The sequence below is a fragment of the Muntiacus reevesi genome, chromosome 14, assembly GCF_963930625.1.
Source record: "Muntiacus reevesi chromosome 14, mMunRee1.1, whole genome shotgun sequence".
Taxonomy (NCBI): domain Eukaryota; kingdom Metazoa; phylum Chordata; class Mammalia; order Artiodactyla; family Cervidae; genus Muntiacus; species Muntiacus reevesi.
Window position 1 is genome coordinate 31,350,364 of NC_089262.1, and position 19,953 is coordinate 31,370,316.

At 39.4% G+C, this 19,953-nt stretch overlaps 1 protein-coding gene across 1 annotated transcript in view; it reads right to left on the minus strand.

The window, feature by feature from the left end:
- LOC136146464 (UDP-glucuronosyltransferase 3A1-like) overlaps window positions 1-19,953 on the minus strand; it is a 32,404-nt gene that overhangs the window by 11,239 nt on the left and 1,212 nt on the right. Inside the window, exons 2-4 of the mRNA XM_065905369.1 lie at window positions 18,338-18,439; window positions 3,016-3,130; window positions 222-753 (exon numbers count right to left, since the gene is read on the minus strand). Of these exons, the coding sequence (XP_065761441.1) occupies window positions 222-753; window positions 3,016-3,130; window positions 18,338-18,439 (749 nt within the window). The remainder of the gene's footprint in view (window positions 1-221; window positions 754-3,015; window positions 3,131-18,337; window positions 18,440-19,953) is intronic.

Sequence of the window (19,953 nt, forward strand, 5' to 3'; positions counted from 1 at the left end):
GTGTTGCACTGTTAAACACTTGTTAAGAGGGCAAATCTCATAATAAGTGTCTTACAACAGAAAAATAAAATACAAAATAAAAAAATTAAATTAAAAGATATATACTGGGTGTTTTGCCTATCTCACTCTACTTAAATCCCAGGACCCCAGTGGCAGGAGTAGACACCATCTCTGCACTGAAGACCTCTGCATGAAATTCACACTCTCAGATTTTTACTTACCTGTGGCACTGGTTTAATAGGTTTGACCATTAAGCCTCCAACATTCACAGTGTTGGGAAGCAGAGGCCGAGCAAATTCAAAGGCAAACTCAGAATTAACAAACCACAGCTCTGCTTTCTTTAGAAGATGAGATAAAACTGGCCTAGAACCTTCCTGGAAATGTTCCTTGATGGTGTTGTCAAAGGTAGAGTGTATTTGCCACTGCTCCACAGAGAAAACAAATGACATCAGAAAATTCTTCACTCTACCCCAGAAGTCCATATGGTCAGTTAGGAAAGACTGGAATACTGGAACATAAGACAAGGGGCTTGGCAGGCCAATGTCCAGTCTGCTAACCGACGTGGGAAGAATGGACACAAACAGCTTCTCAAGTTTCTCAGCAATTAGAAATGAACAGAAGTCAAAGGCATCAACAACTATCAGGTTGAAGTTCTCATTCTTTAAGGAATCCATGATATCACATCTCCTTAGCAAATAGCTGCATCGAGTCCCAAGTATTTCCATTAAATTTACAAAGTTTTCAGATTCTTTTCTGTAAGAAAAAAAAATTAATAACAAATACTCACTGGAGGTCTTAATTTCACAATTTTTAGGATAATCTTCAGCTCAAAGAAAACATCCCAGTTAAGAAAGACCATATCTGACAGCCTATTTTTACCCACCAATTTTACTGCTGTCCAAGAAATATCCTCTATTCTATCACTCTGGTCCAGGTGTTTCTACTTCCTAAAATATACTCACTTCTTCCCTTCTCCTTTCTTTGACCAAACCAAATTCACCCACCATCATGCCAATTCAAGGTCCTTCTGCTTTGGGAGCCATCACTGACTGTAGCAAATCTCGTGGTTCCATGTCTATTTGGTATATTCTGTGATGTTCTGTTTTATTTTCATCTGTATAATGACTTATGAGCAACTGTCTTGTTTTCCAACCAAGCTGTGAAAGTAACTTCATGACAGAGTCCATCAATATGGATGATGATTTTGCTTTTTTTAAAACCATCTTATATATCCTGCATCTGATAGCTTGTCTCACACAAGGAACTTCCTGATACTAATACTAGAATACAAATTCTAAACTGAACATGAGATTTACATCCTTCTAATGTAAAGTTAAATGATTTAGAACAAACAAAAATGAAACTTTGTTTGAAACTTGTTAACAGCCTTTCCACTTTATGCTCACCGGGGTATTTATAGAAGTTAATGCTCAATTTTTACTGACACGAAATTAAGACTTGTTTATTACCCTATTCCAGGAACTAATCTCTATCATGGTTTTTCCATCACTGCCTGCAAAGAAAATGATCCTTTTTGTATAGCACAGGGAGAAATAGACAAGAATGTTTGTGGCCAGGTGTTTTGAAGACCCGTGGGCCTCCTAGTCTAGCAAAGGACTGAAAGAATCAATGGTTCAGCAAAGCCATAACCTGTACAACACTACACCATGTCAGCCCACTTAAAGAAGGCCAACAAGGTTGATAATTCATTAGCAATATGCAGATCTCTACCTGCTCTTTAGAATCAACATTGAGTGACGGTGATTAGCTGAAATTATCCTCTATTATGTTTTTTAAAGATTCTACATAAAGAATGATTGCCAAATATCAAGGAGAAATTCAAAATAGGAAGTACAAAGTCCTCAGAAGTAGAACATTAATCCTATCTGAAATTAAGTTGGATTCATTGAAAAAGATTACAAAACGACACGGTGTGGTGTCCCCAGGAACTATAGCCCACCAGGCTCCTCTTTCCACGGAATTCTCCAGGCAAGAAAACTAGAGAGGGCAGCCATTCCCTTCTCCAGAGGATCTTCCTGACTCAGGGATTGAACCCAAGTCTCCTGCATTGCAGGCAGATTCTTTACAGTCTGAGCCATCAGGGAAGCCTTGTGCTTCGGTATATTCCACCATATTTAACATGTGTGTGTGTGTAGAACCAGTCTTCAAAGAAATCAAGTTGCAAGAGAAAAAATGAGACATAGACTTAAAAAACATAGGCCTACCAACACAAGGCAACACAAAGTTTCCAATGAGTACTTTAGATCAGATCTCCTAAAGTGGAGAAAATTTGATCTTCTAGTTTTAGAGAGTAAGAAAGTTTTACAAAAAAGTCAGATTTGAACACAACCTTGATAGCGATCAGAATTTTTAAAGAAAGAAGGGGGGTGGGTTAAGCCACAGCAATTAGCCAACTGAGCCATGGATTTTATCTTTCTTCTTATATGTCAAAGATAAAGAACTTTGTATACATCCTAGGTGATGACAAAAACTCTCAGGCTCATCTCTCATTGTGCTTCATCAAGGTATTTGAGGTATTTTTAATGTATTTAAAAGAACAGCATTTAAAAGTATGAAAAAAATCAATGTTCATGATGAGTGTTTTTCCATTCTTGAATTTATATAAGGAGAATGGAAGAAAAATAAGTATAAAATGGTGGGTAGGGTTTGTTTTATCAACAATGAGAAGTTAAGCTGTCTATCCCTCCTGTGTTGGGGAGAGTATACACAAAGTCTATAAGTGATGTATCACCAACAACAATCCCTCACAACTATCTGCCACAACTAAAAGCAGAAATTCATGCTTTTCATGGAGAAAGGATAGTATACAGTCTAGATAGTATGAAGACCATCTGCTCCATCCATCCACTCATCACCCCATAGCATTCATCCTTCTCTCCATCCATTTATCCATCAACTCATCTATTGCTCTTAAATTTATTCCCAGTATCCATGTATCCATCCATTTATTTGAATCACTAAAATAATAGGTTTTTCACTGAGAGAATAAATTACCTGCTGTGCAAAGCTTCTGTCACAAACAAATCCAGACGTTTCCTTATTTCATTTTCAAGATCTCCAGGTGAATGCCAACTGATAACTTGGAATGAGTGTTCCTCCTTTTCTAAATCTAAGAAAACACCAACAGGGAAATATTTAATATGTCACATAACTCAGATCAATATTAGCATGATATCATAGTCTATTTATTGCAATAATTTTATATATATTTAGATGTTTTCTTCTTGTTTTCTTGCCCTCTCATTCCTTTAATCCTATGACAATACTTATTAAGAACTTTACAAATATTCAGTCACTATTATTCCATTTAAAGTGTTAGAGTTTCCATTTAAAGCCTTTGGTTAAAGGTATTCCTCATTTTACTGGTGAGAAAACAAAGATGAACGGGGTGTCGAACAAACTGTCAAGGATGCACATGTGGTAAGTAGTATACTTTGTATTAAAGTTATATATAAATGTGTATATAATATATATACATAAACTTGTGCACACATATACGCTATGAAAAAAAAATAGGTCAACAGATAGTGGGAGGATTCTGGGAAGATGATAGAGTAGGAAGCACCAGAAATCTGTCTCTCCACCTAAACAACAAATGCACTGGCATAATCTTCTAAAATAATTCTTTTGGAACTTATAGTCCATGGAGGGCTTGAAACTTCCAGGGTGAAAAGATCAATAACACTGACAAATATTTAGCTAGAAATCCTAAGAAAAAAAGAGAGAGAGAATACTCAAATTACTAAAGTCCAAAATGAAAATGGTGTCATCGCTCCAATTATACAGAAATTAGTATAATAAGAAATACTGTGAACAACTGTACACCAACAAATTGGATAATCTAGATGAAATTTAAAAATTCCTAGAGACATAAAACCGATTAATAGTAAATCACAAAGAAATAGAAAATTTGAATAGATTTATAAGTCATAAGGAAATTAAACCAGCAGTCAAAATCTCTCAATAAAATCAAGTCTGGATTCAATGGTTTCACTAGTAAATCCTATCACACATTTAAAGAAGAAATAACACCCCTTCACAAATTGTTCCAAAGAGCTAAACAGATGGAAACACTTCCAAACTCATTTTATGAAGCCAGTATATCCCTGATACCAAAGCCAGATAGTTCAGTACAGTTCAGTCACACACTCATGTCCAGCTATTTGCGATGCTATGGACTGCAGCACACCAGGCTTCCCTGTCCATCACCAACTCCTGGAGCTTCCTCAAACTCATGTGCATCAAGCCGGAGATGCCATCCAACCATTTCATCCTCTGTTGTCCCCTTCTCCTCCTGCCTTCAATCTTTCCCAGAATCAGTGTCTTTTCTAAGGAGTCAGTTCTTTGCCTCAGGTGGCCAAAGTATCTGAGTTTCGGCTTCAGCATCAGTCCTTCCAATGAATATTCAGGACTGATTTCCTTTAAGATTGACTGGTTTGATCTCCTTACAGTCCAAGGGGCTCTCAAGAGTCTTCTCCAACACCACAGTTCAAAAGCATCAATTCTTTGGCGCTCAGCTTTCTTTAGAGTCCAATTCTCACATCCATACATGACCACTGGAAAAACCATAGCCTTGACTAGACAGACCTATGTTGGCAAAGTAATGTCTCTGCTTTTTAATATGCTGTCTAGGTTGGTCATAGCTTTTCTTCCAAGGAGCAAGCATCTTTTAATTTCATGGCTGCAGTCACCATCTGCAATGATTTTGGAGCTCAAGGAAATAAAATCTATCTCTGTTTCCATTGTTTCCCCATCTGTTTGCCATGAAGTAATGGGACCAGATGCCACGATCTTTGTTTTTTGAATGCTGAGGTTTAAGCCAACTTTTTCATTCTCCTCTTTCACCTTTATCAAGAGGCTCTTTAGTTCCTCTTTGCTTTCTGCCATAAGCGTGGTAACATCTGCATATCTGAGGTTATTGATGTTTCTCCCAGCAATCTTGATTCCAGCTTGTGCTTCATCCAGCCTGGCATTTCACATGATGTACTCTGCATGAAAGTTAAACAAGCAGGGTGACAATATACAGCCTTGATGTACTCCTTTCCCAATTTGGGAAAGCCAGACAAGGACACTATGAAAAAAGGAAACCTATAGACTAATGTCCTTTATGAACATTGATACAAAAGCCCTAAACAAAAAAGCAGCAAATCAAATTCAACAGAATATGAAGAGGATTATACACAATGATTTATTCCTCGAAGACAAAGATAGCTCAGTAAACAAAAACCAGTTGATAAAGATACTAGATTAACAGAATGAAGGACAAAAATCACATGACCAATTCAACTGTTGCAGAAAAAGAATTTGATAAAATTCAACATCCATTTGTAATTTAAAGAAAAACCACTCAACAAACTAGGAATAGAAGGAAACTACCTCAACTCTTGAGTCCCTTGGACTGCAAGGAGATCCAACCAGTCCATTGTAAAGGAGATCAGTCCTGGGTGTTCATTGGAAGGACTGATGCTGAAGCTGAAACTCCAATACTTTGGCCACCTGATGTGAAAGGCTGACTTGTTTGAAAAGACCCTGATGCTGGGAAAGATTAAGGGCAGGAGGGGAAGGGGATGACAGAGGAAGAGATGGTTGGATGGCATCACCGACTCGATGGACATGGGTTTGGGTAGACTCCAGGAGTTGGTGATGGACAGGGAGGCCTGGCGTGCTGCGATTCATGGGGTTGCAAAGAGTCAGACACAACTGAGCAACTGAACTGAACTGAACCTCAAAATAATAAAAACCATATATGAAAAACCAATAGCAAGCATCATACTCAGTGAAGAAAGACTGAAAACTTTCCACTAAGGTCAGTAACAAGGCAAGGAGACTTCTTAACTATTTCTATTCAATATAGTATTGGAAGATGTAGCCAGAGTATTCAGGCAAAGGAAGCAAGGAAGAAAAAAAGAGCATCCAAATTGGAAAGGAAGAAGTAAAAGAATCTCTGTTCTCAGACGATGTAATCTTACATGTTAAAAACCCTAAAGATTCCACAAAAAATGTTAGAACTAAAAAATGAATTCATCACAGTAACAAGATAAAAAGTTCATACATAAAAATCAGTTGCATTTCTATACTATAAATGAATACTTTAAAATATTTTCAAAAAGAATTCCAAATACAATAGCATCAAAAAGAATAAAGTACTCAGGATTTAGCTTTGCCAAGGAGTTGAAAGATTCGTGAAGTGAAAACTGCAAAGCAATGTTGAAGGAAATTAGAGAAGACAAATAAATGTAAATACATTCCATGTTCATGAATTGGAAGACTCATATTGTTAAGATGTCAATATCATCCAAAATGATCTACAGATTCAATGCAATCCCTATCAAAATCTCAATAATGTCTTCTGCAGTAATGGGGGGAAAAACCCATCTTAAAACTCCTTTGAAATCTCTAATATCTCAAATAGCCAATGCCACAAGCACCCATGCTCAGGCATGTCCCACTCTTTGCGACCCTATAGACTATAATCCACCAGGTTCCTCTGTCCATGGAATTTTTCAGGCAAGAATACAGGAGTGGGTTGCCATTTAATACTCCAGGGGATCTTCCTGACCCAGTGATCGAACCTGAGTCTCTTGCATTTCCTGCATTGGTAGGCAGGTTCTTTACCACTGTACCACCCATAGCCAAAGCAATCACGAAAAAGAACAAAGCTGGAGGAATCACAATTCCTGATTTCACAATTCCCTAGAAAGCTTTGGTAATTAATACAGTATGGAACTGGAATAAAACAGACATGCAGACCGATAGAAAAAGAGCTCCCGAAAACATTTCTGACAAGGGGCCATGACCGTTCAATGAGAAGGCAAAGTCTTTTCAACAAGTGATGCTGGGAAAACTTGATCTCCACACACAAAAGAATGAAGTCGCCAGTTCCAATTCAAGATGGTGACATACATATTGAATGAAGTAAATCAGACACAGAAGGAGAAATACTATATGGCATCCCTTATATGTGGAATTGAAAAAGAAACGATGCAAATGAACTTATTTACAAAACAGAGACTCACAGACTTAAAGAATGAACTTGCAGTTGCCCCAGGGGCGGGGGAGAAGAATGGAAGGAAGGGATAGTTGGAAAGTTTGGGACGGACATGTACATAATGCTATATTCAAAATGAATAACCAACAAGGACCCACTGTATAGCACATGGAGCTCTGCTCAATGTTATGCAGCAGCAGCCTGGATGAGAGGGGAGTTGGGGGAGAATGAACACGTGTATATGTATGGCTGAGTCCCTTCACTGCTCACCTGAAGCTATCACAACATTGTTAACTGGCTACACTCCAATACAAAATAAAAAGGTTTTTTAAAAAAGATAGTGATGTAGGAGGCTCTTGAACTTCTATTTGATGGCTCCATGAACCCATCATATTTGTAGCATACAGATCAATGCCCTCTGTAAGAAATCCAGGAGCTAACTGAGTGACTAGGCATCTATTGAGCAAAAAAAGAAAACAGCACATCAAAATGGGTAGGAGAGGCTGAGACACAATCTTACCATAAACCCCAGCCCTGACACAACAACCCACAATTGGGAAGGAACTCACAAATCCCAGCTTCTTCCTGAGAAGCAAAGGGTTTGAACCCCCACATCTGGAGCTCCAACATTTAAAATCTCTACTTGATGGACAAGCCCCCTAGTCCTCTAGATTTCAGAGCAGATGGCATTCACCTCCACAAGAAACACAAGGATATAGCAAACTAAGTAACAGATTTCCATCTGCTCGTGAGGATCCGCTATGGCTAACTCTCCTGGACCCAGCGGAGAGCAGCAGACTAACACATCCTCAGTCTTTCCATGAAAGAGATCTATTTGCTTATCTTCAAAGTTATCATAACTGATTTTAAAAGAAATCCTACAAAACAATATGTATATATTATATAGTATGTTATATAATATATTATTGGGTCTATAGCACATGGAAATGTAATATATTGTCAACAATAAAAAGAGCAGTGGGGCTGAGGAAAGCCAAACTGGGCCAAGAAAAAGAATCTAGATGGTACTAACACATAAAATTATGAAAAACACAAATTAAAAATACTAAGTTTGATAGAAAAAAAGTTTTACATATATACTTTCCCTCCTTCATAAAAGGAGGGAAAATAAAAATAATTTAAGTAATAACTATAACAAAGCATTGTTCAGTCTGTAACATTTACAGACGTAATGTGTATAACAAAAATGCCATTGAAAAGAGGACAATGGAGAACTATAAATGAGTAAGAGCTCTATATCTCACTGGAATTAAGTTAGTAGAAATTTAATTAAGCAAGTGACTATACACACACACACACACATAGACATACATGTGTCCAGTGGCTTAGTGGTATCTGACTCTTTCCAGACCCATGGACTTTAGCCCACCAGGCTCTGCCCATGGAATTTTCCAGGCAAGAATACTGGAGTGGGTTTTGCCATTTCCTACTCCAGGGGATCTTCCCAACCGAGGGATGGAACCTGTGTCTCCTGCATCTCCTGCATCGGCAGGCAAATTCTTTACCACTTTAGCCACTTGGGAAGCTCACTTGGTATATATGTATGTATATATACATATCTCTTGGCTGCACAGGGCAGCATGTGGGATCTTAGTTCCTTGACCAGAGATCAAACCCACACCCCCTCTAGTGGAAGCACAGAGTCCTAACCACTGGACCTCCAGGGCAGTTCCAAGCAGGTGATTCTAACGAGATAAGATGTATACAGTAAGTCCTAGAACAACTGCTATGAAGACCTACAAGACCTTCTAGAACTTACACCCCAAAAAGATGTCCTTTTCATTATAGGAGACTGTAATGCTGAAGTAGAAAGTCAAGAAACACCTGGAGTAACAGGCAAATTTGGCCTTGGAGTACAGAATGAAGCAGAGCAAAGGCTAATAGAATTTTGCCAAGAGAATGCACTGGATATAGCAAACACCCTCTTCCAACAACACAAGAAAAGACTTTCCACATGGACATCACCATCAACACCAAAATCAGGTTGATTATATTCTTTGCATTCAAAGATTGAGAAGCTCTATACAGTCAGCAAAAACAAGAGCAGAACCTGACTGTGACTCAGATCATTAACTCCTTATTGCCAAATTCAGACTGAAACTGAAGAAAGTAGGGAAAACCACTAGACCATTCAGATATGACCTAAATCAAATCCCTTATGATTATACAGTGGAAGTGACAGATAGATTTAAGAGATTAGATCTGATAGACAGAGTGCCTGATGAACTGGACAGAGGTTTGTGACATTGTACTGGAGACAGGGATCAAGACCATCCCCAAGAAAAAAAATGCAAAAAAGCAAAATGACTGCATGAGGAAGACTTACAAATAGCTGTGAAAAGAAGAGAAGCAAAAAGCAAAGGAGAAAAGGAAATATATACCCATCTGAATGCAGAGTGCCAATGAGAGATAAGAAAGCCTTCCTCAGTGATCAGTGCAAAGAAATAGTGGAAAACAATAGAATGGGAAGACTAGAGATCTCTTCAAGAAAATTTGAGACACCAAGGGAATATTTCATGCAAAGATGGGCTCAATAAAGGACAGAAATGGTATGGACTTAACAGAAGCAGAAGATATTAGGAAGAGGTGGCAAGAATATACATAAAAACTGTACAAAAAAGATCTTCATGACCCAGATAATCATGATGGTGTGATCACTCACCTAGAGCCAGACATCTTGGAATGTGAAGTCAAGTGGGCCTTAGGAAACATCACTATGATCAAAGCTAGTGGATGTGATGGAATTCCAGCTGAGCTATTTAAAATCCTCAAAGATAATGCTGTGAAAGTGCTGCACTCAATATGTCAGCAAATTTGGAAAACTCAGCAGTGGCCACAGGACTGGAAAAAATCAGTTTTCATTCCAATCCCAAAGAAAGGCAATGCCAAAGAATACTCAAACTACCACACAATTGCATTCATCTCACATGCTATAATGGTGAAAATTCTCCAAACCAGGCTTCAACAATACGTGAACCATGAACTTCCAGATGTTCAAGCCGGTTTTAGAAAAGACAGAGGAATGAGAGATCAAATTGCCAACATCCGCTGGATCATCAAAAAAGCAAGAAAGTTCCAGAAAAACATCTATTTCTGCTTTATTGACTATGCCAAAGCCTTTGACTGTGTGGATCACAACAAACTGTGGAAAATTCTGAAAGAGATGGGAATACCAGACTACCCGACCTGCCTCTTGAGAAATCTGTATTCAAGTCAGGAAGCAACAGTTAAAACTGGACATGGAACAACAGACTGGTTCCAAATAGTACATCAAGGCTGTATATTGTCACCCTGCATGTTTAACTTATATGCAGAGTACATCATGAGAAATGCTGGGCTGGATGAAGCACAGCTGGAATCAAGATTGCCAGGAGAGATATCAATAACCTTAGATATGCAGATGACACCACCCTTATGGCAGAAAATAAAGAACTGAAGAGCCTCTTGATGAAAGTGAAAGAGGAGAGTGAAAAAGTTGGCTTAAAGTTCAACATTCAGAAAACTAAGACCATGGCATCTGGTCCCATCACTTCATGGCAAATAGATGGGGAAACAGTGGAAACAGTGGCAGACTTTACTTAGAGGGGGAGGACGGTGGCTCCAAAATCACTGCAGATGGTGACTGCAGCCATTAAATTAAAATATGCTTTCTCTTTGGAAGGAAAGTTATGACCAACCTAGACACCATATTAAAAAGCAGAGACATTACTTTGCCAACAAAGGTCCGTCTAGTCAAGACTATGGTTTTTCTAGTAGTCATGTATGGATGTGACAGTTGGACTAAAAAGAAAGCTGAGTACCAAAGAATTGACGGTTTTGAACTGTGGTGTTGGAGAAGATTCTTGAGAGTTGCTTGGACTACAAGGAGATTCAACCAGTCCATCCTAAAGGAGATCAGTCCTGGGTGTTCATTGGAAGGACTGATGATGAAGCTGAAACTCAAATACTCTGGCTACCTGATGTGAAGAAATGATTCATTGAAAAAGACCCTGATGCTGGGAAAGATTGAAGGCAGGAGGAGAAGGGGACAACAGAGGATGAATGGTTGGATGGCATCACAAACTCAATGGACGTAAAATTTGGGTAAACTCTAGGAGTTGGTGATGGACATGGAGGCCTGGTGTGCTGCAGTCCATGGGGTCACAAAGAGTCGGACATGACTGCATGACTAAACTGAACTGAAAAACAACTGCTAAGGAAAAAAAAACCTTTTAAAATAGTGAAGAAATTATTAAAGAATTTAAAATACAAAATAGAAAATATCCACTTAATGTAAAGAAGATAAAAAAGGGAGAATACAAGAACTAAAATGGATGCAGAATTAGAATATCAACAAGGAAGCCAAATGTTTGAACACAACTATAAACCAATTATGGATAACAGGGATCTATAAAGTACTCCACCCAACAATAGCAAAATGTATTTTTTTCAAGTGCACACAGAACATTCTCCAGACAGACCATGTTTAAGCCATTACTAAAACACAATAAATGAAAAAAAAAAATACATGGTTATTTTCTCCAACATAGTGGAGTGAAATTAGAAATCAGAAACAAAGAATTTGAGAAACTCACAACCACTTGAGTATGGAAACAGCAAACTCCTTAAGTAACACCAGTAAAATGATGGTGTAAGAATTTCTAGCCCCATCCCCTCCCAGAAACACCAATCTGAACAACTATTCGTGCATGAAAATAACTTCACAGGAGCTAAGGATTCCAGGTAGGGGATCACAGCACCTGGGCAAAGCACAGAAATGAGAAAAGATGCATTGAAGAGAGTAGGAATGATAGATTCATATTACCCACCTTACCTCTCCAGCAAGCCCAGGCAGCCCAGCATAGGGACAGCTACCTTTCCCATGGGAGAAAGAAAGTGAAGTAAGATCCAACTTTACCATGTACCCTGGCACTGGCCCACCCCAGCACAGAACTGACTTCCACGGTCAGAGATGCCTTCCATGGCACCAGGCTTCCCAGGCACTCCCACAAACCCAGGTCCCTGGCCCACCCGGTTGCCTGCCAGCTCCCATGGTCCCAGACTCCTAAAGACTCTCACAACTCAGGTTTACCCCAATGATCAGGCCATGCATGTGCCTGTGAAGTCACTTCAGTCATGTCTGACTCTTTTCAAACCCAAGGACTGCAGCTCACCAGGCTTCTCTGTCCATGAAATTCTCCAGGCAAGAATACTGGAGTGGGTTGCCATTTCCTTCTCCAAGGGATCTTCCCCACCCAAAGATCAAACCTGAATCTCTCAGGTCTCCTGCATTGGCAGGTGGGTTCTTCACCACTAGTGCCACCTGGGAAAAATAGGTGTGGTAGACAGCCTCTGAGGCTGCCCCTCCTCCTTCACATGCCTTCCTCCTGGTGTTCAAGCTCTCATGTAACTCATCTCCCCTTGAGTGTGGGCTGGACCTCAGGACTCACTTCAAACAAGAAAAACATAGCAAGATTGTGTGCTCAGTAGCTCAGTTGCTCAGTCATCTCTGACTCTTTTGTGACCCGAAGGAGTGTAGCCCACCAGGCTACATGGGATTTTTCCAGACAAGAATACTGAAGCAGGTTGCCATTTCCTCCTCCAGGGGTCTTCCTGACCCAGGCACCAACCCGCATCTCCTGTGTCTCCTGCACTGCAGGGGGATCCTTTACCCCTGAGTCATTGGGGAAGCCCATAGTATCAGGCCAGCCCCTGCAAATCTGGACTGCCAACAAGCTTCCCAAAGCCTAGGCTTTCAGCCCACCACAGCACCAGACTAGCCCCCATAGACGCAAGCTCTTCTGGAAAACTAAGCAGAGCGCACTCTCAAGTTCATCCTATAAGGCAAGCATTGTACTGATATCAATGCCAGAAAAACATCTCAAAGAAATCACAGAACAATATCCCACATGAATACAGATATAAAATTTTAAACCAAAATTTAAGGCAACTGAATCTAAAAATACATAAAATGGAATATATATCTTGACCAAGTCAATCAACGTTCCCATGAAATGAGGTTAGTTTAACATTTGAATATCAATCAGTGAAATTCATGTTAGTAGAATAAACAAAAAATTATGTATTCATATCAATACATATAGCAAAAGCATGAGATTCAATCTCATCAAAATTAGAAATTGTGCTCTTCAAAAGACACTGCTATGAAAAAGATAAGCCATAAACTGGGAGAGAATATTTGCAAAGCTTATATGTGATGAAACATTTATAATCAAAATATATATTTAAAGGATTCTGAAAATTCAATAACAGGAAAACAAGCTACTCAACTTTAAAAAAAGGGGGAAATTTGGGAATTCCCTGGTGGGTCCATGGATTAGGATTCAGTGATTTCATTGCCAGAGTATGAGTTCAATCCCTGGCTGGGGAATTATGATCCTGCAAGATTGGTGGAGTGGCCAAAAAAAAGAAAATGGGAAAAATGTAACAAACCATGAAAAGTGAAAATGAAGTTGCTCAGTAGTATCTGACTCTTTGTGACCTCATGGACTGTAGCCTACCAGGCTCCTCTGTCCATGGAATTTTCCTAGCAAGAATACTGGAGTGGGTTGCCATTCCCTTCACCAGGGGATCTCCCCAACCCATGGATCAAACCCAAGTCTCCCACATTACAGGTAGATGCTTTACCATCTGAGCCACCAGGGAAGCCCTGGTAAATCATGTATCACCCATATATCACCAGTGAAGATATATGGGTGACAAACACATAAAAAATGCTTAGCATCAACAGTCATGAAGGAAATGCAAGCAAAACCACAACTAAATACAACTAAACACCTACACAAGGATGGCTAAAGTTGAAAAGACTAACTACACCAAGTATTGACAAGGATTTGGTACACATGGAACTTGCATTCTCACTTTTTGTGAAAAAGTAGAATGCTAGAACCATTTTAGAAAATAGTTTGACCATTTCTTTAAAACTTAAACATACACCTAATGCTACATACACCTAATTGTCACTGCATTCTTAGCAATTACTTCAGAGAAAAGACAGCAGATGTTCATACAAAGCCTTGGTCACAAGTGTCAATAGCAGGTTTATTTTTAATAGGACAAAACTGGAAACAACTCTAATGTCCAAATTCAATAAACATGTTGTGATGATCTATGCAATAGCACATTACTCAGCATAAAAGGGAATGAACTATTCAGACACATGATGTAAATGAATCTCAAAATAATTATACTGAGTAAAATAAAATATAAGAGTAATTATGATCAAATTTATGTAAAATCTAGAAGATGCAAACTAACATATGGTGACATATTAGCAATTGACTGGCAATGAGAATTGGAAAGTGAGAAGAAAGGTCCAGAAGGGAAAACTGCAAAAGGGCATGAGGAATCTTTGGGGGTAAGAAATATATTTTGATACCTTAATTATGTTGGTTTCACAGTTATATATACACTTGTGTGTGTATATATATACATATATACTTTAAATATGTGCAGTTTATGCAATATTACTTCAAAAATGTTTTATAACAATGAAGATAAGGAATTTCTGTGGCCCAGAGAAAGTAACAAGATTATATTTACTTCTTACTTTAAACAACTAAAAAAAAAAAGAACAATATACAATAAAATGGCTTTTAGACATTGGACACCCAGCAGTTCAGGGCATTGATGGCTGGCTGAAGAAAATTTCCAGGTACAGCTCATGGAAGAGGTTCCCAGATTTGGCCTGGCTGTCTCCCACAGCAGCTAAAATTCACAACGCAGAATGCCAGAAAACCAAAAGATTGCCACATAGAGGAAAAGCTCTGGAGTTAGAGTCTTCCTGAGTACCTTGCAATGCATACACATGATGAAACCACCCGAAGCCAGCCTCACACTACCCTTATGGCAGAAAGCAAAGAAGAACTAAAGAGCCTCTTGATGAAAGTGAAAGAGGAGAGTGAAAAAGTTGGCTTAAAACTCAACAGTCAAAAAACAAAGATCATGGCATCCACTCCCATCATTTCATGGTAAATAGATGGGGAAATAATGGAAACAATGAGAGACTTTATTTTTGGGGGGGCTCCAAAATCATTGCAGATGGTGACTGCAGCCATGAAATTGAAAGACGCTTGCTCCTTGGAAGAAAAGCTATGACCAAGCTAGACAGCATATTAAAAAGCAGAGACATTACTTGGCCAACAAAGATCCGTCTAGTCAAGTCTATGGTTTTTCCAGTAGTCATGTGTGGATGTGAGTGTTGGACTCTAAAGAAAGCTGAGTGCCAAAGAATTGATGCTTTTGAACTGTGATGTTTGAGAAGACTCTTGATAATCCCTTAGACCACAAGGAGATCAAACCAGTCAATCATAAAGGAAATCAGTCCTGAATATTCATTGGAAGGACTGATGCTGAAGCTGAAGCTCCAGTACTTTGGCTGGGGCAAAGAACTGACTGACTCCTTGGGAAAGACCCTGATACTGACAAAGATTGAAGGCAGGAGGAGAAGGGGACAACAGAGGATGAGATGGTTGGATGGCATCACCAACTCAATGGACATGAGTTTGAGTAAACTCCGGGAGTTGGTGAGGGACAGGAAAGCCTGGTGTGTTGCAGTCCATAGGGTCACCAAAGGTCAGACATGACTGAGCTACTCAACTGAACTAAACTGACCCAAAGCCAGGAATGGCTACCATCAATGATGAGGCAGAATAACACCCAGAGATTATACAGGGTCTCTTTCCACTCTGTTACCTGACTTTGATATTTAATGAATATCTATGGACAAGTTCCTGGACCAGCTTGACAAAGGTAACATTTTGATATTCATCTGTCTAATTCCCATAACTTTCTCTCAGTTGGTTCTAAAATTCAGAGGGAAATACAGTTGTATTTTATTAAGCTATATAAGCTCCTCAAATTGCTTTCTCTTGATAACAGTAGACTAAGATATTGTATATTTTGTTCTCAGGTGAGACACCATCTGATAAAGGGAAGAGCCCACGAGCCCAGTTAAAAGCCTGAATTCCAACATGGACTTTCTTTGATGTACTCTCATGCCAACACACCTAAAAAAACAGAACTTGCTGAAAAGAGTGAGAATTGTCCAGTCAAGAGAAAGTTACTCCAGGCAGATATTGGCTTGAGTGTGGATAAGCCAGGCAATCAGTGATGTAACTATCCAGTTCCCCCCAAAACAAAGAGGACCTGTCACTTGGGTAACATCCAGCTTGTAGACAGAGATACAGAGAAGCTGTCTTGGGGAAAGGAAAAGAGTCAGAACTTCAGACAATTAAGTTCTTTTTAGGGTGGAACCTGCTACTTGTGATTTCAGTTATTGATGGGAACAATAGTGCATCTAATATCAGAAATATCTGCTACTTTAATTTTTTGAAGTCATTTATTTAAGTTGTAAATAAAAATCACTATAGGGAAATTACCTAAACAGGTACTTTAATTGGACTCATGGGCTCTCCCCTATATCAAGTGGTGCTCACCTTAGCCCTGAGAATAAAAAATACAACATCTTAGTCTGTCATCACCAAGGGAAGAGAAAAATGAATATTTTATTTCAAAACCTCAGAAATTTTCATTGATATGTGAATACTGAAAGAAACTGTGGACTTCAATTAAAACTCAGGCAAAACTAAGAAGAACCCCCAAACTATTTGCAGATTTTGGAGTGTTGTGTAAATTTTTTAAAGAGATAGCGGGTCTTTTGGCAATTTCTCAAAGCTATGGGAACCACCAAAATGAAATGTTCATGTATGAAATCATTACGACTGACAGTCAAGGCAGATACAAATGGGTATGGATAGAAGGGATATTTGATGAACAATATGAAACCCAATCTAGAAGGTGATTAACAATGCTTTCAGTTCAGTTCAGCTCAGTTCAGTCACTCAGTCGTGTCTGACTCTTTGCGAACCTATGAACTGCAGCACACCAGGCCTCCCTGTCCATCACCAACTCCCAGAGTTTACCCAAACTCATGTCCAATCAGTCGGTGATGCCATCCAACCATCTCATCCTCTGTTGTCCCCTTCCTCCTGCCTTCAATCTTTCTGAGCATCAGGGTCTTTTCAAATGAGTCAGCTCTTCGCATCAGGTGGACAAAATACTGGAGTTTCAGCTTCAACATCAGTCCTTCCAATGAACACCCAGGACTGATCTCCTTTAGGATGGACTGGTTGGATCTCCTTGCAGTCCAAGCGACTCTCAAGAGTCTTCTCCAACACCACAATTCAAAAGCATCCGCTCTTCGGTGCTCAGCTTTCTTTCTAGTCCAACTCCCACATCCATACATGACCACTAGAAAAACCATAGCCTTGACTAGACGGACCTTTGTTAGCCAAGTAATGTCTCTGCTTTTTAATATGCTGTCTAAGTTGGTCATAACTTTCCTTTCAAGGAGTAAGCATCTTTTAATTTCATGGCTGCAATCACCATCTGCAGTGATTTTGGAGCCCCAAAAAATAAAGTTAGTCATTCTTTTAGAACAGTCTAAACAAGTGCAAAGCTGGAAATTCATCTTCAGAATTTTACTGATCAGACTTATTTTTCCAACAAAGCTGCTTAATTTTGTTTTTTTTTTTTTATTTAAGTTTTAGCAACTCTGATGGAGAAACCCAGAGGTTAAAGTCCCAGATTCACCCAACTCTGTTAACTGGCTGTGTGAACTCAAACAAATCATTCAAGTTCCCTGAGCCTCTGTATCCTTATCTGTCAATAGAGAAGAGCTGACCGGATTGATAAGCTTCACTTTAGCTGAAACTCTTTCAACCAGTCACGAGATTCAGTGACTCAAGAACTTCTAACATTGCTATATACAATTCATGAGGTGATTGATTTTTCAATAATAATATATAGAGGCTTGCCTGAAATAAAATGACATCCAGATAAAGGGTAAACTATAGACAAATAAAATGTAGAATTTATTGAGATATCCAGCACTTGTATGACTCAGGGAACTCAAACAGGGCTCGACAACAACCTAGAGGGGTGGAATGGGGAGGAAGGTGGGAGGGATATTCAAGTGGGAGGGGACATGGGTAGACCTATGGCTGATTTATGTTGATGTTTGTTAGAAACCAAGATGTAATACAGTAAAGCACGTATCCTTCACTTAAAAATAAATAGGTCTAAAAATAAAATGCTTCCAAAAAATGAAGAGGGAACACTTAAAAAAAAAAAAAGATATCCAGCACTTAACATAAACACACACACACACACACACACACTACACATTTTGTCCATTATTTCAATACTAGATTCAAAAAAGTTGTTTTGTGCTAAGCAGTACTATACAAAGGGCATTGCCTCTTTTTGGCTTGGATTGAAGAATTCAGTAATTATGATAAAAGATACCTGAGGCTAGACTTCTTCCTCTATTAGAAAGCAAAGTGACGTTATGACCATGATCCTGAAGAATCTGAGACACCCGGTGCATTAGTAGAACATGGCTTCCACCTAGGAACAATATATATCATTTTTGTGAAGATGAGAACCGAGGGTATGAAATTGATGTGGAGGTGTGGGGCAAACCAGGGTAAAATAACAGAAAGCTGACTGTGAGTAGAGAAAGATGAGTTTCTCCAGTTCCTCACTCTGGTTAAGCCCCAAACTGGATACCTATATTCTGCCTGCGCAGATCTTTGACCTAGCACAATCCTCCACTAAAGATTCCCTCTTATGACTTGTGGTCTTTGCAACAATGTGATATAATTTTGGTGTTTCAGTCTTTGGAGTTCCAGATCCTAAGGCACACACTGCATTTTAGCTGGGGCCTTATGGAGATGCCATAGCCTAAAAAAATAACTGCACTGGTAGATATTCTGGCCCAGTGCCACGCGTGTGAGTGTGGAGCGTTCCTAATAGACAGTCAATCCAAGCTATTTCTGAAATTCTTCTCTTTGGACATGAATGCTAGAGTAGGAGCCAGAAATATAGAAGCTTGAGTTTGGTTCTAAGAAACAACCATTGGAAGAAAAGATGTGGAGCCACCACTTAGAGTCAAAATGCTTGAGATTCACATATATTTCCCAGGAAGTTTCTCAGTTGAATGTCTCACATCCATTAAGACAAGCAGGAAAACTGGGGGCTCCATAGGATGGGCTTGCAGTATCTTATATGCATGAGAAACTGGACATTCATCCTAGGACAATCCTGGGATCTTTAAGAAAGAGAGGCTTAATCCTTGGGAGAGATGTGAGCTCCATTACACCAATATCCTTTCTAAAATTATGTACTATCACGGGGTATTTTTCTTGCATCTGTGAGTCTCAGCAGCAGAGAAAGCCAGATCTCCAGGGAAGGGACAGACTTGCTAAAGTTGGGAAGTGGGGGTCGTTAGAGAGAGGAAAGTCCCACAATCATCAGGTCAGTGGTGAATAGTATGTTCAGGGCTCAGTTGATAAGTCATGTCCGACTCTGTGCATGCGACCCCATGGACTATATAGCCATCAGGCTTCTCTGTCCAAGGAATTTCCCAGCCAAGAATACTGATGTGGATTGCCATTTCCTTCTCTGGAGATCTTCCTGACCCAGGGATGGAAACCCTGGTCTCCTGAATGGGCAGGTGGATTCTTCACCACTGAGACACCTGGGAAACCCAGAGAGTGGTACAGAACTACGTAGCATGTATCTGTGGGAATTACTCTAGTATTTTATATCCATACTTGTGGTTGCCTGAGGTAACACAAATTACATAAAACATAGTATCCCTGCTTAGACTTCCTGCTCTTGTCCACATTAACTGTTGGAAGAAACGGTTGCAAGGGAGAAGAGGTTGGCACAGACACAGCCGTTCACGTGGCTCTTCATAAGGGGCAAAGGTGGGGCTTCCGGCACCTAGTTAATTGCCCCAGCTCTGTCCTTGGAGTTGAGGCTGGAGGACAGTGTGCTTTCAAGAGAGAAAACTTTTTCTCCATTACCTCTTTCATTTAAAAATAGGTTTATAATAAGCTTTTTAGAAATCCCTACTA